The sequence below is a fragment of the Chaetura pelagica genome, unplaced genomic scaffold, assembly GCF_000747805.2.
Source record: "Chaetura pelagica isolate M959 unplaced genomic scaffold, ChaPel_1.0 scaffold116, whole genome shotgun sequence".
NCBI lineage: Eukaryota > Metazoa > Chordata > Aves > Apodiformes > Apodidae > Chaetura > Chaetura pelagica.
The window spans coordinates 5,213,079-5,237,056 of record NW_009953655.1 but is presented as its reverse complement, the minus strand read 5'-3'; the positions used below and the strand labels follow the sequence as shown (position 1 = coordinate 5,237,056).

The window sequence follows — 23,978 nt, the reverse complement described above, 5'->3', positions numbered from 1 at the left end:
CTTTGCATAGGGAATGATGTCTGTCTACAGATTCCTAGCTTGATTTTTACATTTTACAAGAATAACATGTTACACTGTCAAAAGAGTCTTTGCTCTCAGGCATGCAGTCCACTGCTAGTGTGCAGGCTGTCACTATGATTTGAGAAATTTTCTCTATCACAGAACTTACATTTTTAAAATATTATTTGCATAAAAGAAGGAATAACAATGGATACTTTATGATTTTCCAAAAATGAGTTTTTATCAAAGCTGTGAGTTCAGAGGAGACAACAAGCAGGTGAAATGAGTTGGGTAGGGCACTCTGCAGGAGGGTGGAAGCATGTGGGTAGGTGAAGGGGGCAGTTGCCCACTGACAGTGTGTCTTTGGAGTCTTCTGCAAATCCACAGCTCCCAAATAAAAATGTAAAAGTGTAAATCTACTGCAGGAAATCCAATTGCTGGTCTATTCTTTGTCAAACACAGTGAAGAAAATCCTGATGGAAACTGCATTTATTCAAGAGAGATTCATGCTGTGGAGATGTTGAACAAATGCGACCAGACCGCAAAAATTTGGGAAAGGAAAAGGCAAGGTAGTCAGCAGAACTAGTGCTCTGAGCAAAAACTGCATTAATCTCCCTTTCTGCCTCTGAAAGGAAACAATGTGAAATGCTCTGCTTGTGTTTGATAAACCTGTGACCTGACTTGCTCGGAGAAGAGCAAGGCTTTCTGCTTCTGCTCCCACTGCCAGTGCTGCGGGCAGCCTGCTGCGCCCGCCGCCGACCTGCCCTTGGCTGGATCCGTCTGTCTCAGATTATACTATCACATGGATGTCTCATGCCCCGAGCTCCCCTTTGCTGATGGTGCTCCTTAGGCCAGTGAACTGAGCTGAAATAATCTGGAGCCTTACTCTGATCTCAGGCTAATGAGATCAGAGAATAACAAAACATTGCTAAGGCCCGTGGAGGTACTGAGCAACAAGAGGAGACACAGGCCTTCATGATGCCCACAGGGTCGCTCCCGAGACAGCCCAGTCATGCTGATAGCATGTGCTGGCAGTAAATCACTGCTCAGGTTTGAAAAGACAAGTCAGTAAAGAAAATCCATTAATAAAGGCAAAAAGAAGAGAAACTTGCTGCCCTGCAGAACTCGTGATGAATTTTTTTATTACAGTGGTATAGCTGCTTTCAGACAGAAATGGCAGTGTACAAGTGTACCGATCTCTGCAGAAAACAAGCACCTCTGGGAAACCTATATCCATGGAACTGAAGCTGTAAAGAAGATAGGGCTTCCATCTGGCTGCCTCAACCTTTCTTCTGACACCACTGCCCCTATAAAAGGTTCTGTGAAATAGTTGTGTATTTATCTTGCCACATCAGCATGGGAGATGGGTGCATTCCATGCCCTAATGCATATGAACCATTTGTTTTTTTCCTGATAGAAAAGATATTTTTTTGCTTTAACTGAGTCACATCAGCAGAAATGTCACATCACAGAGGAAACCACTTTGAAATACCATAGGTAGGCAGGTAGTTTGGCAGAGTCAGGAAGAAGGAAAATGCCACTATCTAGGAGACAAGTCATGGTAGGCACAGTGGAAGCTCTAAGTTGAGGCTTTTTTCAGGCCTTCCTGGATTCAGTTTTCTGGTGACAGATTTAGCTGCCTTCACGTGGCAGCTGGACAGATTGCCATGGCAGCTGGACAGATTGCCACGGCCAAATTGTTTTGGACTGAAATTATTTGACAGCCTTTGACCCAGCTCCCCAACCAAGTTAAAATGACACATCCAGCTTTATTTGGCATTTGAACTGTGAGGGAAGTGACTATTCTGTTCTGCCAAAGGCCTCTTTTACTTAATGTTCTGTAAAGAGGAATGAACTGCATATAATAATGACATCTTGTGGTAGTTGTTGAATTATTGCCCTATGATTTAGTAGAGAACAAGATGCCAAATTTCATTACATATTTCCCTCTCCATGTTGCAGCTCTGCGAGTTCACATTTACAGTTTCTGCTCCTGTGAGAAGCTGGATGTAGAAAACCTCCTAGAACATTTGGCTTATTGTTGACTTTAGAGGAAAAGGGTGTTTTGGTAATTTGATTACACAGGTAATGGCCTAACATACAGGTCAGAAAATCATAACTGATTACAGAATGGCTATCCAGCTATTAATTAAAAAAATCCTAGAGTTTTGGTAACATTTAGTGCAGAGGGCTCTGGCCCATAGAATGAGCCTGCCTTTGCTGCCCCGTGGCTTTGTACTGGGTATGAGGGAGCATGGAGCATGCCTATCCTGAGTATATATATAATTGGTGTCAGAAAATCCTGATAAACAAACAGGGCGATTTTGCCCTGAGATAAGGCAGCTTTGACCCCAAAGTGGGTTCGGATTGTGACACCATTCAACCTTGAATACTTCCACAACCTCCCTGGGCAATCTGTTCCAGTCTTACCACCCTCACACTAAAGAATTTCCTCCTAATGTCTAACCTGAATCTCCACTTTTCCAGTTTTAATCCATTACCCCTCATCCTCTCACTACAAGGCTGCTATAAGGTCTCCCTGGAGCCTTCTCTTCTCCAGACTGAACAGCCCCAACTCTCTCAGCCTGTCTTCATAGGAGAGGTGCTCCAGCCCTCACATCATCTTTGTGGCCCTCCTCTGGACTTTCTTCAGGAGCTCCATGTCCTTCTTATGTTGGGGATTACAGGATACAGTACTTTCACATATTTACACTGCAACAACAGGTGAAATGGTAAAACCCCACAAGGACAAAGGTCTGATTCTGTTCAAGGAAAATGCAACACACAGGTATTGAAATTACATTTATTTAATAGTCCAAACCATAATTCATGCCTGATAAGCCATAAGCAATACTAAAATTTTAATTCTATAATCTCTTTGGCTTGATAGGATTACTCATAACAGCATGGGCAACAGCACTTAGGTGTTAACAGTGCTTCAGTTCATATATACAAGAAAGAAAAAAATATTTTTCATAGCATATCTAAAACATAAAATATTCTAAATTTTCAAAACTTTGTTAGTGTCTTCTCTATCACTGAATAAAAATATTTGACTTAACATCGCTGTGAGAAATATCCTAATATGTTCAACAATGTATATCATTGTTGTATGTTCTTATAAGACCATATTTATAATAATTCAGTTTATATACAATGATGCAGCTTCTGTATATCCATGTATATTTCAGGCTTGATCTGATTTTGGAGCACTGAAAAAATTATAAACAATCAAGAACATACAGAAGACTTACAAGTTTGCATTACCACCCATTTTATTTTTTAAAGATGTATGAATGAGTCTTTTTCAATTAATTTTATCTACAGAGTTATACACAATTTAAAGACAGATTATCTATAATCCCAATCCTCTCCTGATTTGAAAGAGCAATCAAGAACTTCAACACAGAAGCATATGATGAAAATCAGAGTAGTTTCACAGACATCAAAGGGGCTGTTGGAAATTATTCCCATCCCTTAAGACAGTTTATCACTGTTGGTGTTCTTGATGTCTTTTTTTTCTGGCTTTGTTTTGTTTTTTTGTTGTGTTGTTTTTTTCTTTAAATTCTCTTTTATTTTGCTTTTGTCCAGTTTATTCAAAACCCCTCGTGGGATTTAAAAAAAAAAAAAATATTGACCTGTAATATGACAGTAAAGTGAAGAGATTGATCCTTTATATATCTCATATATATTCCTTTATAGAAACTTTGCAAAACAGTAATCATAACGGATCTTAATTTTTTTATTAAATTGAGTAGATATGAATAGTGTGCAGATGTGTTGCTCTTGCTACTGTCATTATTATGCCAACAGCCCCTGACACCAAGTTGGACTTGATTTCAAAGTTATTTTGAAACTTGGCACTTCTCCACAAAAATCTCTTTCATTTTCAGTGTTTGACATATGGTCTCCTTTCCTCTTGATGTTTGAGTCTCAGGCCATCCAGCCTCCCACAAGTTGTTTACAGTCTTGACCTCAATCTGCCTGTAACAGGTTTACTAATACAAAATTCTGCCCACCATGAAGGTCTGTTCAGAGCTTTGCTGCCTTGAAGCATCTCTCCCCATATATTTTTATATAACTGCAAAATAGTAATAAAAAGAAGATTAATTCATACAGAAAGTAAAACAAAGAAAACTTCTGTAAGATAAAATATCTTAGTGGTTGAAATGAGATCATGATTGAGTTTCTATATAAGAAATGGCAATAATTACGTACAGGAAAGAATAAATACAAAGTACAAAATTTCAAAGTACTGTAAACATGAGATATAGGTATAAATCATCTAGACCATCCTTGGCATAAGAGTGGAAACCCAGTAACATCTGTAAGCTCTTGTTTTCAACTTGACATGAGTCATATTATTAAAGGCAGAAATCTGGAAACAAGGTTATATTAAGCAAATTATTGTTCTGTCCAAACCAGAAGACTGTGTCTGAAAGCACGTGTGCATGTCTGTTTTCACCTTTATTTCAACACATTTCTGGAAAGTAACATAACTTCTCTCCCAGGTTTGAAGTGTTCAATCTGGGCATAAGAAATTCCTCTCTGATAAGCAGACTGTTAATGCATTATCTTCATCAAGGTGCAGTTTTATGTGGAAAGGTTAAAAAAAAGTACGTGGGAAGTAAATTCTGCAAAAGTGTAATTTCAGCAACATTTAGCAGTTCATCATCAACTGAAGCTTAAGACTTTAAATAACATTATAAAAGATGAGGAAAGGAATATTCCAAACAGTAAGTTGGAGTACTCTATAATACAATATGAATGCAGTATAAAAGCATATGGTGATGTAAATAGAAAAGCCTTTCTTTTACATCAAAAGATGGCTTAGTCCTAGGTATTTGTGATTTAAATAAATACTGAAATATAATATATTTAATATTAACTATATTTTTACCTGGATTATGTGGGCTTGTTTTAACTACATATTACATTCCAGGTTTGATTTAATATTTCTATTTTTTTTTTATCCTGAAATAAATGTGTTTATTATTTTGCATACTTAAGCTGAGATTGTCAAAACTCCTGTGGGGAACTGTTGTCCACACCATCGAAGTTTCTTTTAAAGAGAATCTGAATTCTTATTTAGTGCTTAAAGCTGCCCATAACAAATTTGGAAACTGCTCTGATTGTGATCAGTGGGGGTTGTGGTGCAAAGCACTGCACTGCAGCACAACATAGGTTATCCTGAATCAAATGAACCTTCCTGTTATGCTTGGATAATCTATTCTTTACCATACTGTAGGTTTTACTAAAATGTTTGCAGTTTTTCAGAAGTTCCAAAGACAACAACAAGTAGAAAATTAAATATAGACAGATAGGAGTCAAGGAGCTTCATTAATTATCTTCTTTGAGTGAGGGATATGCAGCCTATTCCAAATTTCAGTTCAAAATATTTACACAAGTTGAAGACCACAGACTTAGAGGTAGTTCAGAAAACCTTACAGTTCTGCAGAACATGGGTTGGATATCAGTGCTTGAAATTATTTTCTCAGTAAGACTCAGTACACAAACATTATGCAATATTTAGTACAAAAGGAAGTCGATAGTGTTTAGGGTGCCATTTGCATGTCTCACAAATGATATTCCTAATATTAATCTCTAATATTAATAAGCTTCTATGGCTTCTGTATGTGTGTGAGCCAAGAGCTAGCCAAAGAGGAGCTTGTTAAATCCATTATATGACAGTTTCATCACCTGCTGATAAGAATTCTCCAGCTGACTGTTGAGGGGTAGTATACTAGGAAGGGTGTATATGCACCATGTTTTATATTCCTGCCTACAGCATCTGCTTACAGCTTGTTAGAGACAGAATAATGGGTGAAATTGGATTTTGGCCAATACAGATATTCTTTGAGATGATGTTCCTTCTCTTTACGTTACTTTTGAAGCTTCCCTCCCATAAGCTCTTTCATATACATTTTATGAAGAATTTAAAGAAATAATTTCTACACCATTTGTATGCACTTCACATAAAGTGAGTGCACTGCATTTATCAATAAACGCAGAGAAAGTTCTAGGCAGAGAAGAAATATACCTTACTACTTCTCTAAGGTATTCAGTTATATACTAAAGATATGTTACTCCTTAAGGAATCTTAGGAGATGATATGTTTTATTTATTTTTTGTTCCACAACACTGATGCCCCCAAGAGCAATCTAGAGCAATAGTGAATGAGTTTCCCATTAAAGTCTATCTCCAGCAAATGCAAAATGTCATTTTCTGCTGACATCAATTTAACTCTACTACTTTTCACTGGAAAAGTGTCCTTCTTTTCCTGGACGGCTGTGAAGTGTCTTGGATGTGTTACGGCTATTTCCAGGCAACACCCTTCTTAATCATTAAACCTACAAATTCTAAAATGGGTTTTCTTACCTCTCCAGTAGCTGCACCAATGGGAGAGTTGAGAATAAAATCAGGAGGAGCAAAGACATCAACGAGAGCAACTGCATCATCCTTTAACTGTTTAAAAACAAAAGTAGTACAGTTGGCAACTTCTGCTGTTGTCTGTGGCTACCTGTGAATTACAGAGTAGCATAAAGCTTATTTCCACAAAGTACCAGCTACTGGTACCTTAAGAGAAATCCATAGTAGAGAGTCTTAAGTTTATTCTACTTCTCCTCCCAGGGTAATTTCCAAATGAGACTGTATTTTAAAGGTTTTTGGGTTTTGCTTTTGGGTTTTAAAATGCATTTTAACCACAGTGGTAGAGTCTAAACACATATAACCATGTATTTTTGACCTTTAAAAATATAATGTCCTGATTCTTCTTTGAAATTTTGCTGTGAACAATATAATACAGTTTGAAAAAACAGAGAGGAAAAAAAAAAAAAAAAGAACTAACACAATAATGAAATAATTAGGACTGGACTGCACTATTTCACTTGCTTTCCTATCAAGACTGCCAGTCCATAAATCATAGCATGTTAGTTTGTAAGATATACTGTTTTTCATTTTTTGTTAAATAAAAAATTAGGACTAGATTCAGGGTCAGTAAGCTACTAAACTTTACAGAAATGTACTCAGAAATTATTAATATACTATCCTGCTAATTTACCCCTCGAAGTACAGAATAACTGAAATATGTCCTATTTAGTATTTGTATACTATATTATTATTTCATCACAACAATCAATCTTGAAGGCTTACCCTGTAGCAGAGCTCCAGAATAGCATTCTGAATGAATTTACCAGCGTGTTCACCTGAAGCATAGCCACCTGCAGATACATTCACAAAAAGTCAAGATTACACTCATACAATTCTTTTACAAAGGAGCTTTTTCGTCCAGTATTCGAGAGGCTCCTGTTTAATTAGACTGACTGACTTTCATTAATGAGTTGACTGCAAAATTGTTAATCTAAGACATTTGGAGCCTTTTTCATTAACAAGCAATGCTACAGCATCTCCCTCCTGACCCCCAAGCACTTGTCTGCTGCAAAACTTGGGAGCCCTCTGTCATCTCTGAGCTAAGAGAGTCTGTTGGGTTAATTTGTCACTCCATGTTCCTGCTCCTGAAAATTCTGTTCAGAATAATTGTTTTACATTTCACAGGCAATAAGAAAATTTTCTAATCTAAATCCTAATGCAGATTCTCTCCCCCTGCCAAGTTAGGACTTCAATGAAGTGACATGCACAATGTATTCAGGGACCTGATCTCACCTTGGTAAAGCACAGCCAGATGTTTACTTAAAGACCAGAGTCCGTACAGAGCACTGAGATTCTTAAGCACTGGCTGCAGAGTAGATGGTATGCTGGGCTCGTGAGTGTAGTCATGGTATCTCTGCAAGACTGTGTGTTCAATAAAAGCAATGGCTAATGATCGGCAGTGGTACACCTTAGGAAACAGAACAGAAAGACACTGAGAAACAAAACACAAGGAATCAATCCTCAGCTGGTGCAAAATTGCATTGCTCTAGTGAGTTTAGTGGAGATTTGTTGATTTAGATCTGCTGATCTAGTTTGAGATTAAAAAAAGCCTAAGAAGAAACTCTAGGAGAAAACTCCTTCTACAATGTCTTTGAAAAAGTTGGCTGTGAAATGCATCTTGGAAATAACACTAACTTCTCTTTTTCCACTATTTTTCACTGTGCTCTACTTTGGGTATTCTCCTATACCAATCCAAAGGGAGTGCAGATTTTCTTGCAAGTGTAATTTGAAAGTTGCACCCAGACAGTCTGGGATCAAATGTTGACATCCAAGAGAAGACCATGAAACATAAGGTTTGCTGACTTTAGATTCATTAATAAACTCATGTAACTCTGATAAGATAAAGGCAGTTTTACATTTATTCAGTATTATGCAGAAATTTAAAGGAGTACAAAATCTGCAAAGTAGTTTGGTGACCTACTTAAAACCTACTGCAGTCCCTTCAAGTAATAAATTAAAAATCTGAACATGTTAGCACGAAGGGATTCTGTTTATGGACTGCAATAGATTGCAGTATATTTTGAAAGAACTATCCAAATAATCCTTGCCAACTATCTGATCAGAAAGGCAAGTCACCAGTTACTTTTAGTAAGGAGCATAAAGCCTTAAGTGATGGTCCTCACACAGAACACTTGTCTACTTTTATATATTTCACCTTTTTTGTATCATGGCATGTGTCCTACCATGAAATAGACTGCTGACTGAAAACATTCAAGTTGGTGAACAGAAGGGGAATATGAAACCTTTGCTGTTGTGGCTGATTTGTTGGAATGCTGCAAACTGGTGTTTGGTTTTACCCCATTTAGAACTAGTTGATTTATTTTTTTTAAAATACTTGCATCATCTTTGCATTTAAATTCACTGTTGCATTTTAAAAAAGCATATTCCAAAGACTACTGTCTCTCTCTTGATAGATGTTCTGTGGCCTACTTATATCCAAGCTCAGATATGAATGTCAGTTCCCTAGTCAGAATGAATCAACTCAACATCACAAATGAAGCATTACAATCTAATGTCCAATTTTTCTCCCTTATAATTCTATTTCCTCCTTTATTTTTGCTTGCACTTGTATTTTATTTCTACCAAGCTATTTCCAAACCAAAATAAGCCAGGGATAGGAAACTCATCCAGGTCTCCCACAGCAAGAACAAATATTACATATTAGCGACCCACTGAGCTGACAGAAATGTTCTTCATGCCCAGAAAGTTTTAAATCAAATATGTACACGTCTGTAAAGCACAGCTTGTAAATAATTTTCAGATGTTTCTTAGGCATGCCATTTAAAAAAAAATCCCACTGTCCTGATGATGAATTGCAGGGAAAAAAGAAAACCTGATGACCTAAGGTATATCAACACCTGTCTCAAAAGCAGTTATGTGCCTAAGTATCTTTCAATTCTATCACATTTGAACATAAAAGAGAACCTTCATCCTTTTGAGCAAACCATTCTCTCTTAACACATTGGCACCAGCCTCCCAAGAGCTGGCTAGCTGACAGGCAATCAGACTTGAATTTCTGGCAATTCCCATTCTTAATTTAACTCTGAAGAGTTTCTCTAATAAACTGCTTTTAGGGTAAAATCAGAAAAGATTTCCTCCACTCTACCAGTGGTTGCACATAGGCCATCTCCTGTAGAAACTAGGCTGGCTCTTTCTAAGTGTAGAGTTGAATATTCCTTCCTGATTTTTTTAATAAGCTCCAAGATAAGGTGTATGACACTGACCATCTTCAGGTAACAGATCTCTCTCTGCAGTGACAAATGACAAGTGTTCCTTTGTTGGATGTAAGCCAGCTTTTCTCATGGAGGTAACGGAAGAATTTGGGGAGTTGGTGACATACACTAAAATTTGGAGTTATGCCATTCCTAGCTGTTAAAACTTTCTGGTGGGAGAGTGGATCTGCTCTATGTAGATTGTCAGTGTTTCCTCTCCAGGTTCCAATGCTGTCAGTCTGGTATCTTTCATGAGCACTTTGCACTATAGAAATTAGAGATGGAAAAGACCTATTAGGTCATCTAGTTTGCCTACCTGCCAGAGCAAGATTCTTTCCTACAGTATGTATTTGGCCACAAGAGTAGATGGAGATGTAATAATCAGATGCTGCACTGGATTTAATAGTAGCATATTTAGTCTTCAGAATTGTGCTATCAAAGTTACAGGCATCACCCAGCACATGTCTGCAACTTTTCTGAAGGGAAATATATCCTGGAAGACTTCTGGTGATGGTAACTGTCCTCTTGCTATCATGTTCAATACAACATTATGTGGACAGGAATTACTTTTCATTAGTTATTTGACTTACTGCTTTATGCTTGAGGAAACAGTACTTCATTACACAAGAAGATAAAACTATCAGGATCTGACAAACTCAGATGAAATAAGTAAATAAAACAAGAAAGCTGAATAAGTATTACCTGACAGTTGTTTTTTGCCTCAAAATCACTTTGCCCAGACTGCTTCTCTTTGCTCAGCTTTAGGTCACTTTCTCGGAGCAGGTAGCAAACCAGCCATTTATATGCTGCTAAAGGAACTGTGAAAAAGAGTAAGCCAGGAAAACTGCAGGGAATTTTCTTTCACCATTACCAATTTTTCTCTATGCAATCAAAAACAACTGTCAAAAGTAAAGCCTTTATTAACATATTTATAAATCAGCTGCATGGTTTTCTAAACTAAGGTATTTTAGTGATATAAGGTAGTGGCAATCAATGCCCCTTACAACAGTTTAATTTGAAAACAACAATACAGTGGCAAAAAAAACTGGATCACAAATGCTATTTTAGTGGGGAAAAAAAACAGAAGAAAAATTTCTGATGCTGTCCTCCATTCCAGAATTGAGACTATGGACAACAGGACATATTTTAAAATACAAACTAAATTCTTAGTGAATCGAAATGCATATAAAACAAATAAAGTCAGGAAATAGCAATAGAACAAATACCTATGAAATAGCAGAGGCTGAACCTCAAATCTCTAAATGCTTTCCCCTGGAAAGGAATTTAAGAATCTGGAATCAGTTTAATAACAGCAGAAGGCTACCTGAGGAGTCCATGCAGTCTTCAACAGTAATGGCTGTGAATTTCCAGCGAGAGATACGATGATAGTCTTGCAAAAAGTTTATTGTTCCAAAAGGGGATTCCAAAGGAGCTTTATCTGAAATACCAAGGAAAATAAAAATAATTTATGAGAAATCAGATTCTTTGGAACTAAAAGCCTATGACAAAGCCATGCGTGCACTTGATAGGCTGGATACAATTAGGCCATGATATTAATTTTATTATGGCCTAGGCCAGCCAAATGAGGACTGGCAGACAAATGCTGAAAAACCTAACAGCACTTTCTACCAGCCTCATAAGATTCAACCCCTATTGCTGAGTTTTCCAGTTCTGTAATATGGCAGTGAAAGTCACTGCTAGAAAATTGAAACAAAATCATTAAAGAACTATAAAATGTACTGATGTACTAATGAACTGTTTTATGTTCAATAAGCAAAGGGTACCCAGATTTAAAGACGATTTTAGGGGTAGTTCATTGACCTAAACAGCACTTCTCAGGGATTAGGCATGGCAAAACATTTAGCTAGCTTCTGCAAGACTTGGGAGAAGGAGTATTTCTTGCAGCAAATATCTGTGTTGTGTGAATATATCAGATGATGGTGTTGTTAGCACATCACTCATGGTCTACAAAATGATTAAATGGCTGTCAATTGCTTTTGGCATGAAATTTCCTCTTAATTCTATTAACTACACATTGTTGGGTCCCACAGTGAAAACTTACCTTTTATGCATTTCATCCAGCTCATTAAGTAGTTGCTGGTTTGCTGAAGCAGGACGTTGTTATCTCCCTCATATGTGCAGTTTGGATCATTGTCATTTCGGATTTCACCCAGACGATTCACTTAATAAGAAAAAGTGCACAATTTAATATAATGTGATGTTCTAAGGGAAGCTAAGAGGGATGAGATAATTATTCTATGACAAAATGCGAGTTGTCTGTTCCTGTATGTACAGCTACTCCTACCAAGAAATGAGAGCCAAAGCTTGCTGTTTAGCTTATGAAAATTAATATACTGGGAAGATTTTAGAAAAGCATGGCATTCATCCTACGGGAGGAATTTTCATCTATAAATTCTGCATCTTTATTTTTGGAACTGAGACTGAAGCACCTGTACAGTCTATCCAAATGCTAGTGCAGATGCTGCACAGGTTCCTTTCTTTTTGTGGTATCAGGTCTAAAACGAACTGTAAAAAAACTGATGTAAGGAAAAAGCCCTTTTTAAACATATCGATAAAATTCAGACATCAGAACACAACAGCAGCCAAAGGACACATGGACATAACCATTCTGTTTCTGGTCAGTGCATGTAGTACTCTGTAACTTACTGGCAAGGTAACCATGTCCTCCACAAGCTTCTCGGCACTCCTGGGCTGCCTGCTGAGCAGTCCAAGAAGCCAGTGGTTTGCTGGCAGCAGATAAAGCATGAATCTCACGTCCCAGTTCAGCCTTTATGAAAAACAAGTTGCAAGTAAGTAATAACTTCTACACAAATAAGAGAGTGATCAGTTAAAGTCAAGGGTATGTGTACTGCTTTATAATGAAGGAACAAGTAAATGGCAATACATATATAAAATTTTCTGAGATCTAAGTAAGGGCAGAGCATATTTTTTCTGCCACAACTGAAAAATCTTCAGCACTTACATGGATCTTACATGGGACAGCAATAATTTGTGCCAGGTAATGGAGACAGGGGTACATCTTAGCTCAGATGTGCCAGCTGGCATGGCATTGCATGGGTTGTTCACTGCTTGCCAACCTCTTCCTTCCAAAGATACAGGGGCAGATGGTTGAAGGTGGCATGTCCATAGAAAGCTTCTTTCCTCTCTGTGGCAACAGCAATCCCTCTCTCCCCATTCAGCACAGGCTCGTTTAGAATTATTTACTGCCTTACATGGTTTTCACTGATCTTTTGAGCATTAATTTTACAAAGAGTAGGAAAACTTTAATGTACGTCCTTACTGTCCGTCCTGCACTTAAACTAAATCTGTTGGCTTCCTTTGAAACGGTGCTTGGAATTCCAGTTTCTGTAAACAATGGTTTCATACTACCTAAGCTTGTTTAAAAGTAACTCCTTGGTTGGTTTTGTTTGTTTGTCTTAAGATCTCATGCAGAATAAAAGGAATTCATAAGGATTGCATTCTTAATACTGTCAACAATCAGATTTTTTTCTATCATGATTACTTTGGTTGAGAATTAATCCATGCACAGAGATAGATCAAAGTATTTCTTCTGTGAAGGGGTAACCTCCAGTGGTCTGACCAGGGATGAAAAATTCAGCATTAAGACTCAAAAGTCTTATTTTTTACCTCCAAAAATATTTATCCTAATGCATGAATATTAATTGCAAACTCAAGCCAGACTCCTTCCTGTGCAGGAAATAAGAATAGTATAATTTCAGAAGACCTGTGATATATGGCCCCTGCAGCATAATTTTCAAATTATAACCTGACTTTGCATTATCATGATATATTTATGATAAACAGTTCTGCAAAATAACATAATCTTAAATCCCACAGAAATCGATAAAATTTAACCACACCATCAAGACCAATTTGCATGTCTGTTTGAATGCAACTTTAATCATTACTTTGTATGTCCCATATTTCTGAGGTACTGCTCTAGTACTCAATTGTAAGGTGGCCTAAGACAATTTATTTAACAATTTCCAGTCCACTATAGTCAGAACTCAGCAAAGAAGAAATATGCAATCATCCCACCTGCCTCTGACTCCTTTGCTTTGTCAATAAGCCTGCATAAAATTCTATGTAGTTCTCAAACAGTGACAGGGAGAAATAATCTAAGGCATATGTAGCAGCCAGGTAAGGAAGAAGACGCCATTGCTGGAATAAAAATGAAATAGACATGATTGCAAATTAATATATATTTTTCATATATATGTAACTATCCTATAATATTGAACCAACCCATTTGCTTATACTTTGTTCAAATTTAACAGCTGTTTTATGGAGAAGAAAACTTAAGAATAACCACTTATAAACATAAGTAAGTATAACTACTCTATACACAAGTTCCAGTTACATTATTCTACTTAATGCCTTTCATGAATTCCTGCTAAAAGTTAAACCAGTGCAAAAAGTTTACTGAAGCTTTGGGGACCAACGACCTATTTTTTCCTTGTGTTTATACAATGTCTGGCATGCTGTGGCCAGTCATGATTCATGTGTTTCTTCAAGGCAACAGAAGTTGTAACTGTTTCACTTGCTTGTTCATTCCTGTATATATGTTAGTGCTGGTTCCATTCCATGAACAACAACAGGGCTGGGAATCAGAGAAAAGAGCATCTTTGCTGCTCCATGCAACTCAGAGCCCATGATGGAAAACAAGTACTTCAGAAAGCCTTTGTGGTAAAGCAAGAAAGGAATGGGAGGTTCAGCAAGCAGAGCTCAGAGAAGAAGTCAAAACTGAGCAAAACTGAGAGGGAATGGGACCCTGGCTTACTCAGCAGAGGTGGAAAGGCCACTTTTGCCAGCTTGTAGAAACCTAAGAAAGCTTTCAAAGTTGCAAGCCTATGTGCAAACTTGGAAAAAAGCACCCACTTTGCAAGGTCAAATTGGACAGCTTTGTTTTCAGCACTTCTATACTAACCTTTCCCATTCAAAAGATGGAAGTTTTCTCTTTTTCACAGTAACTCTACGTACTGTTATTCGATTTTTACAAAGCAAAAGGTGGTTTTTGTCTGCATAATTTGTAGAAAGACATTGGTTATTCCTCTCAAAATTAGTGCTAGCTTAAGGCTTCACAACAATGAATTGATTTTTATACTTTTAAATAATAGAGGCTAAAAAAAGAGAAAATTAGCATAGCAGTAAAAGAAGCACTGACATTTTTAAACAAATACTAATTTCTACATCTGCAGTACTTTCATGTGTGCATGGAGGAAAGTGTTTCTCTGAAAAGTTTACTGTTACAGAAGACAAATGTTTCTTGGTATTTCATATGAATATTTTGGGGTTTGCTATTCCAAGATCTCTCATCAAAAGCCTGGTAATGCTAGTAGAAGATCTTGGGTTGGAATGAACACCTATAGCTGTGCTAGATTGACACTTCAGATGACAGCTCTAATTCCACTAACTTCAGTTGCAAAATTGATCTGCAGTAGCTCTGAATATGAGTTTAATGATACAAATGTCTACAGATGTGAATTTCAAAGTATTTACCTGTGTTTGGTATTCAAGAATAGGTATTTCTTCATCATCAGTTGGTCCAAACTGATGGCGAACTGCAGAGAAGCGAATGGCTATTGATAAAACAAGCTTTAAATTGGTTGAGGACATGGTCGTGATCATAATTCTGCCAGTTGACAAGGATCCCAGAGCTGCACTAAAACGTGCTTTAACATCCTAAATAGATAAAAAGCACAGACTGAATGGTGAGGCTAACATTTCATTTACATTCCCCATAAATATAGTACTCAGGAAGCATGATCAGAAGCCCAGAGGGTTGGCCAATTCTGTTTCTTGACAAATTCAGATAAGGTGTTCAGGCAAGACTCAAATCTCTTAACTATTGTGTGATCAGTGAGGCAGTGCAAAGAGCAAGAAGTCAGTAAAACCAGTAAGGTGAGTTGAGTCACCTCTAAAAGGTAATAATAAAAAAAAAGCATTCTGACTATCTCATGTGAAATTGTTAACACTCTTAAAAGTCCAGGTACCTAGTACTTCCCAACATGCTCTAGCTCTTAACCTACTTACATCTTTGTATATTTAATGAATATATTAATGAAACAAAGCCTTGATTCATACCTTGACTGAACTTGAGTACTTCCCCTCAGCTGTGATATCTCCAGCTGTATTCACTATGTTTTCTTTAGGTATCCTGACATTGTGGAACATGGCAAATCTGTTTAAACAAATACAATGTTTAAATGTAAAATCTACCTTGACATACTCTGAGGTGACTACAATACAAAAAAAGGTCACAACAAAGACAAGAGTTATGTATTAGTGACCATAGACAGTTTGACACACACTTTCACCAACAGCCCAGAAACCTGAACCAAATTCAGTGTCTGCATGAGTTTAGGTAAGCTCCTCAGTTTGATATCCCAGCTATCAAAAAGCTTAGAAAGATGCACAACTTCCTTCTCCTGCTTATAACCTGACTGGGCCATTCTGACTTCTAGGAATTCCATGCCACAAACAATTCTGTTGAACCATGTGCTCCACTGAAGTGTTGTACAGTCCAGTCTGCAGACTGTTTTGGAACAGAGACACTATGTATTTTTACGAGCCCAAACCACAGAACTGTGAGGATCATTCATGTTACTACAACACAAATGAGGACATAGCTGAAAACAGTGCCCTGAGAAGGAACACAGTGGAGAATTCTCGTTTGTTTAAACTCAAACTAGGATTTCTGTTCCCTGGAATGTGGCATCTTAAAAAGGAAGAGCAAGATAACCATTTAGAAATTGTGGCACCCTTAGCAGCCATGAAGAAGGAAGTTGTTAGAAAATGTCCTGAGCATTCATACTCTTCAGGAAGAAAGTGTTATGAACTGTTTCACCCAAATGGGCAACACAGCTTGGCAGAATAGCAGTAATATCAGCTCCACTCACAAATACCTTAGTATCTAATAGCACTTGAAAAGCTGTATTTGTAATCAAAGTGAATTCCTTTTTCCTGCCAACACAGGCTGATCTACTTAATAAGGCTCACGAGAGCCAGGTCTTTCACATTAATAAGCTACATAAAGGCTATGCTGCTGCATGTGCTTTAAAATTATGAGGTGTTTCCAAGGAAACATCTCTGCATACTGAATTTATTCAGCCTTAGAGATACACAGAAATTTTGGACTCAGCCACAGAGAAAAGCATGCTATCCTAACCAACAACCAGTGCTTCTTGGTCTAAATGATGCTAAAAAGCGCTTTATTAAATGCCAGTTCCAGTAAGACAACATTACTCTCTTAACAGAAGCAAATTCAGAATTTCCCAAAATATCATTTCCATCCTTGTTAATATTTTTTCATATCACTGAAAATGAAAAAAAACTCATTCAAAAGAAATATTTTGGTTACACTCTCATTCTCTGTTCCCTATATCTCAAATCAATCACAAAACTAGAAACTCCAATATTTGTAAGCAACTGTATGTATGTTAGACAGAAGTTTAGCTTTTTAACTATTATTTATTACTTTAATTACAGGAGGTGTGTGTGGCAAGGTTTAGCACTCTCTTTTACTAGTTACTGTGCAGCCATAGAACTACAAGAAGGTGCTTCCTCCTTGGAGCTTGCAATCCAAACATAAGGCAAGTAGTCACAAATGTGTTCAAGCAGTGAGGCAGACACTAACTACAGATGACTATTTTCTTGGTGTGTTACCTTCCTGTCACAGCAGTTGGCAGCTAAGCATTGGCATCTTTTTATAAGCTATTAGAGTAAATGAGAATTTTAAGGAGGAATCTGAGTGATGAAATGAAGGGAGCTTCATAGATGTCTATAGAGGATCCCTCCCAAGTATGAAAAGATGCATAGAAGAAAGCAATAAAATATTATTTGAAAAGCTATTGAAAGGGTGATAAAAGCTGGAATCATAAGCTAGACTAAAGGCACATGGAAAACAAAGGGATGATTGGTGACAGCCAACATAGCTTCACCAAGGGCGAATCCTGCCTGAGTAATTTGGTTGCCTTCTACAATGGGGTCATGGCATCAGTGGACAAAGGAAAAGCAACTGATGTCATCTACCTGGACCTGTGCAAAGCTTTTGACACTGTCCCACATGACATCTTGGTATCAAAACTGGAACAGTATGGATTTGATGGATGGACCACTCACTGGGTAAGGAATTAGCTGGACAGTTGCACTGAAAAGAATTGTCCAGAGAAACAGCAGTGGTATTCCCCAAGGGTTGGTACTTGCACTAGTGCTGTTTAACAGATTTGTTGGTGACATGGACAGTGGCATTGAGAACACCCTCAGCAAGTTTGCTGACAACACGACTGTGTGATGAGGTGTCATCGTTTGACTCAGGTCTGACAACAATGCTCTCGATCCCCTCCCCCTCTCACCCAGGTAGGGAAGGAGAGAGAGAAAAAGAGAGAGACTTGGCTGGATTGAAAACTAAACTACACAGCTTTCATTAAACACTAATGAATGATATAAAAAAATATATACAATTATATGCAAATATGTTCAGGTATGGGCAAAAGCCTCTCACCTCCCCCACCCTCAGCAACTCCCACAGCACGCCCCTAAGATTAAGACAGTCTCGAGGAATCCTGGAGATGCTGCTGGAGAAAGCACAGAGTGATGAGGGTCAGGAGAGCTTGGGCCTAAGGGTCGACGGCGATGGATGGAGTCCTCCCCGGATGCCAGCCATGAACAGAAGAGAGGGGAAAAAAAAAAAAAAGGAAGGAAGTTGTCCTCTGTGATCTCTGACCTTCCCCCGAGACTACGTAGATATATGGAATGGAATATTTCTGGCCCATTTTGCTGTCCGTCTAACCCAGCCTCGCATGGGGGGGCCCCAGATCTCCCCGCAGTGTCTGAGCCGGCAGAGCTCAGCAGTTACAAAAACATTCCAGTGTCTTATCAGCCTAGCAGAACACACAGTTGGTAGTTAGAAGAAAGCTCACTGAAGGAAAAAAAAAAAAATCAGCAAAAGGAAAACTGGCTTAATCCTTGCTCAAACCAGGACATGAGGCTGACACTCTGGAGGGAACGGATGCCACCCAGAGGGACCTTGACAGGCTTGAGAGGTGGGGGCATGCCAAGTGCAAGGTTCTGCACCTGGGTCAAGGCAATCCCAAGCACAAAAACAGGCTGAGAGGAGAATGGATTGAGAACAGACTTGACCTTGATGGACCTGGGGGTGCTGGTTGAGGCAGCCATGAGCCAGCAATGTGTGCTTGCAGGCCAGAAAGCCAACAGTGTTCTAGGCTGCAACAAAAGAAGCGTGGCCAGTAGGTCAAGGGAGGTGATTCTCCCCATTTACTTGGCTCTCATGAGACCCCACTTGCAGCATTGTGTCCAGTTCTGGAGTCCCCACCATAAGAAGGAAATGGAGCTCCTGGAGAAAGTCCAGAGGAGGGCCACTAAGACTTCTGGAGGGCTGGAGCACCTCTCCTACAAAGACAGTATACTGAGAGAGTAAAATTAAGAAAGTTCAGGCTGTTCCACTGGAGAATAGAAGGCTCTGGGGAGACCTCATAGCAGCCTTCCAGTGCCTGAATAGGGTCTACAGAAAAGCTGGGGAGGGGCTTTTTACAAGGGCTTGTAGTAAGCAGACAGGGGGTAATGGATTAAAACTAGGGAGCATTAGCTTAGAAATTAGGAAGCAATTATTCAGTGTGAGGTTGTTGAGGCACTGGAACAGGTTGCCCAGGGAAGCTGTGGCTGCACCATCCCTCTAAGTGTTCAAGGCCAGGCTGGACGGGGCTCTGAGCAACCTGATCTAGTGGGAAGTGTCCCTGCCCATGCAGAGGGATTCAAAATAGATTATCTTTAAAGTCACTTCCAACTCAAACCATTCTATGATTCTATGATACAATTTTTGGGGCACAGATTAGGAAGAGATTTCAAAGCGCCAGCTCTAAGACATTCTCTTTGCAAATGGGTTTTTGGAGCATGTTTAGTCCTGTGTGTGAGATTCATGGTTGTAATGACAATTAACAAGATGGCAAATTGTCCTTTTGTGGTTTACACTGTAATGATCAGTTAATTTAGCAAAGCTGTGCAGTTGTAGAAAATTATTTTTACTGGTACATGCTTGAAACTCTAGAGTTCTTAAAAGCAAATTAAAATCTACTCGTATATAAACCTATATATTAATAATCTACTTTTAGAAAATTTAATATTGAACATGTGGCAGATATGTGCCAAACAAAACAGGTCCCAAAATGACCTAAACAGTTTTAGCCACTTTTACCTGTTGTGACAGAACCCCAAATAGGTAAATCTAGAAGAAGTGTTTTGTTGGATAGAGATAAAAATCTTACAGGAAGTTTTATATCTGTCCAACATAAATATAATGTAGGTAATTCTGTACCACATAAAAGATTACCTTGAATTATTTTGATTAAAAACCACTGTCACAGTTTGACTCAGGTCCGACAACAATGCTCTCGATTCCCCCTCCCCCCAACCCAGGTAGGGAAGGAGAGAGAGAAAAAGAGAGAGACTTGGCTGGATTGAAAACTAAACTACACAGCTTTAATTAAAACACTAATGAATGATACAAGAAAATATATACAATTATATACAGATATATTCAGGTGTAGGCAAAAAGCCTCTCGCCTCCCCCCACCCCAGCAACTCCCACAGCACTTCCCTGAACTGGAAAGAGTCCCGAGGAATCCCGAAGCTGCTGCTGGAGAAAGCAGAGAGTTATGGGGGTCACGAGAGATCAAGTCTGAGGATCGACAGTGATGGATGAACAGAGTCCTCCCTGGACGCCGGCCATGGACCGTCTTAAAACATCATTCTGTATGAGAACTCAGACTTTACTACTGAAACATGACCTTTTTATGGTGAAAAGCCAAAGTATCTATAAAATTCCTCCATGTTAATCAAACTGGGGTGAATTCTGGCAAGATTTGAAATTTGGTCTTTGAGTTCTGCATTTGGGTATTCACACTAAACTTCATTGCTTGCCATACCACAATACACCAAATAAACTTGATGAGAATAGGGGGTGTTAGCTGTCTGTAAAATCAACCTGAAAAGCGTGTTAACTAAATGCGCAAGTAAACCTTTTGTGACAGGCACTTATTTAAGGATCACCCAAGGAAAAAAATATCAGAGGTTGCTTTTACTCATGCTTCATCTTTGCTGACTTTGTATAGCTCTGCTGGGTCTGTCTTGCCCTTTTCCAGTTTCAACAAGTCTTTGCTGATTGCAGATTTAGTTCAGAATAGGCACTCTGATCCAAGACCCATGGACCACTGGACAAGTTGCCTATGGCTTAAATGAGTAAATATGTGGTAGGAAGAAAGTCCTGAATTATAAAATTTGTCAGTACTCTATGGGCATATTGCCTATTGACTTGTGCTGCAAGCAGCTTGACAGGAGCTGAAAGTGCTGATCCTTTGTTAATTTTTAGAATTTCATACAACTCATCTCAAATTATTAGTAAAACAAGAATAACTGTTTAGAATTAAATAAGTCATGAGAAATTGTGTAACATAAGCTGAGTTAGGAAACATAAAAATTCTTGTAAGAGAAGAAAAATGCTTTGCTGTGATTTACTATAGAAGCATGAACAGATGTGGTAGTCTTAATGGCCTTCTGCAGAACATAAACACCAAAATGCATTTTGGTCTGACAGTTTTTTAAGTATTGTAAACTGTGGTTAGAGATACCAAGAAGTATAGGAAAGAATTTTAGCTAGAGGTGGTTTAGAGAAGAATTCCAGTACAACTTTGTTTTATCTTATGTCATTTATCATAGAACTTAAATGCCTTAATTTGTTGATAATTATATCTTACTGCATTTAGGCTTATGCTTATCAAAGAATGAATCAGGTTTCCTTGAATCAGTGAATGTTTAAACATACAATATGATACTGTCCAAGGAGTACACAATCTGGAGTGTAGTAGGCAGCATAACATTGAACAAACATGTTGGGATTCCTTCAGATAGGGCAAAGAACATGTTTTGAGTAAGAAAATGAAGTGCCAAGCCTCAGTGATGTGCCTTATGTCTGTGTGGCTGTAGGCACAGGACTTAGCTGAGGACTAAGAGGTTGCACAGTGGAAAGGCCAGATGAAAGTCCTTCTTTAATTCAACTAAGAAATCCCTGTGCCTACAGTAATAACAGTAAGGTGGAGGCACAGGAGATGTAACTGGTGCTTTCCCTTAATTATATTGCAACAATTTGGATGAATTTCCTTCTGAAAGATGTGGAACTCCTCTGCTTTTTGTGTCCATCAGCCTGAATCCTCATATGAAACAATTCTACACAAGTGCTTTTCACACAACTTTCTTTGAAACATTTGCTGAAAGCTTTGCCTGGTTTCCCCCTTGTGGAAATGACACCTTAGCACTTTGGAAACTGAAACCATTGTTTCAGATGATTCAGTAACTTAAACACAACTTCTCTCAGACACCTGACTATGTGGTTTGATGTTTGTATAGTTTGCCTTTTCAAGAGTATCAGATAGGGTCAATGTGTTGCTCACTTTTTCTATTTCTAAGGTTTCATTCTGACTAAAGCTCCCCAAAGAAAGTGTCATTTGTGTGTGGCTGAGCAGGAAGAGCTAATTATTGTTCACTTGGGGACTTCTAAATATATGCAGATGTAGACAATAGCTGTAAACACCTTTAAGTATTTCATTCCCTTGGAATCCTTATTGCATTAGAGGGTTCAATGATATTTGTTGGCAAAATCCTCTGAAAGGTCCCTGTTTCTGGCAGGCAGTTGGTCTGAAGTATAGAATCTGTGTCTCCCAGCTCCAACTTGTCTCCAAGCCTGCTTTGACCATGAGTTAAATCTTCCTATCCCTTCTCCCCATCTGTCTTCTCATTCTCCTCTGATGTTTGCCATTACCAACAGCTTACCCTGACTGCTAAGTCACTGACCTGCACAATCTCTATTGATTTAAAGCCCACCATCAAGGCTATCAGATGATGTCTTTCTGCTGATATAAAAAATTTCCACTGCCTGAACACTAAAGTGCCAAAAGGTATCAACTCAACCAGCTTGGTTACTTCTGTTGCCTTTTAAGGAAACACCAAATATTTGCATGTGTGGGGTAATGCTTTTCTTAAATGCTTTACCTTATATGTTTCCTGAGGGGTATTATGATGTGGACCTGCTTTTTTCTTTATTCTAGCATTTGTTTAGGAATGGAGAGTTCATTTAACAGGGACAACTTTCAGTCCATGGACTGTTCTGGTCAGGAAATAGTCAGGCTTTCAGAGGGTTATTTATGCTCTTGTGATAATCTGTAAACTTCAGTATGAAGTTGTATCAGAATGATCTTTATTTCAGACAGGGTTTAATAAAAACTTTGTTAAGGGAAAAATGAAAGAATAATAGAGAAGAAAGGCCTGGCTGGAGTCCTTATACTCTCAGTGGTGTGAGCTGGGAGTAGTAGTTCACTGACCATTTGGCAGCTGAACTGCGGTGCCTTAGTGAAGCGATGCTGCCTTTGCTGCACTACACAAAAGCCAGTCTTAATTTATTTCTTGATATTCCAAAGCAAATTCTTTGTCTTCAGTGGTGTTCTAGAAATGTACACATTTTTTCACTAAGTATAGCCTTGGTACTTTTACCTAGTTGTGTGATAGCTTTCCATGGCATCATACAAAACTGAAACAGAGACATTTTCAAAGTTATTTATTTAACACAGTATGATATCACTGTAGTTGTTCTTTCTGTTCTTCTACCACAATAAAAACTGGAGACAATACTCTATGGGAAACTTTTATATATGGTGAAAGGGATTTATTTTTGGAAGACTATAGCTCTCCACTTGGTGATCTGCCTGTTTAAATGCAAACAGTTACTTCAGTTTAGAACACACTTCAAATAAAACATTAAACACTGGATAATGTAATTCTTCATTCTGGGACAACTAGTTTCTGCACTCTAATCTGCTACATTGCACTGGGAAAATACTTCATTATCTCTTTATAGATTTTATTATAATTGTGCTAAACAGAATGTTAATAACACATTTCTTTATGGAAACTGAACAGTAGGTATGTAGCTGGGTCTGAGTATAACCGAAGTCTGCATGGCTTTAGCAGGCAGTGAAGAACACATTCCTCCCATATTCTTGCCTGATTGGATACAAGCAAGGAACACAGGGCAGCAACAAATCATAAATAACTTCTCCAGAGATGCAGTGTACAGCTTCTTCAGTGTTAATGTGGTCATATCAGTGTCACAGTTTGACTCAGGTCCGACAACAATGCTCTCGATCCCCCCTCCCTCCAACCCAGGTAGGGAAGGAGAGAGAGAAAAAGAGAGAGACTTGGCTGGATTGAAAACTAAACTACACAGCTTTAATTAAAACACTAATGAAT

At 38.3% G+C, this 23,978-nt stretch overlaps 1 protein-coding gene across 1 annotated transcript in view; it reads right to left on the bottom strand.

Moving 5' to 3' along the window:
* Positions 1–3,961: 3,961 nt before the first annotated feature.
* ACOX3 (acyl-CoA oxidase 3, pristanoyl) overlaps positions 3,962–23,978 on the bottom strand; it is a 35,211-nt gene continuing 15,194 nt past the window's right edge. Inside the window, exons 7-17 of the mRNA XM_010000275.1 lie at positions 15,747–15,843; positions 15,162–15,344; positions 13,701–13,823; positions 12,309–12,429; positions 11,704–11,823; positions 10,966–11,079; positions 10,344–10,459; positions 7,663–7,837; positions 7,153–7,220; positions 6,379–6,465; positions 3,962–4,081 (exon numbers count right to left, since the gene is read on the bottom strand). Of these exons, the coding sequence (XP_009998577.1) occupies positions 3,962–4,081; positions 6,379–6,465; positions 7,153–7,220; positions 7,663–7,837; positions 10,344–10,459; positions 10,966–11,079; positions 11,704–11,823; positions 12,309–12,429; positions 13,701–13,823; positions 15,162–15,344; positions 15,747–15,843 (1,324 nt within the window). The remainder of the gene's footprint in view (positions 4,082–6,378; positions 6,466–7,152; positions 7,221–7,662; positions 7,838–10,343; positions 10,460–10,965; positions 11,080–11,703; positions 11,824–12,308; positions 12,430–13,700; positions 13,824–15,161; positions 15,345–15,746; positions 15,844–23,978) is intronic.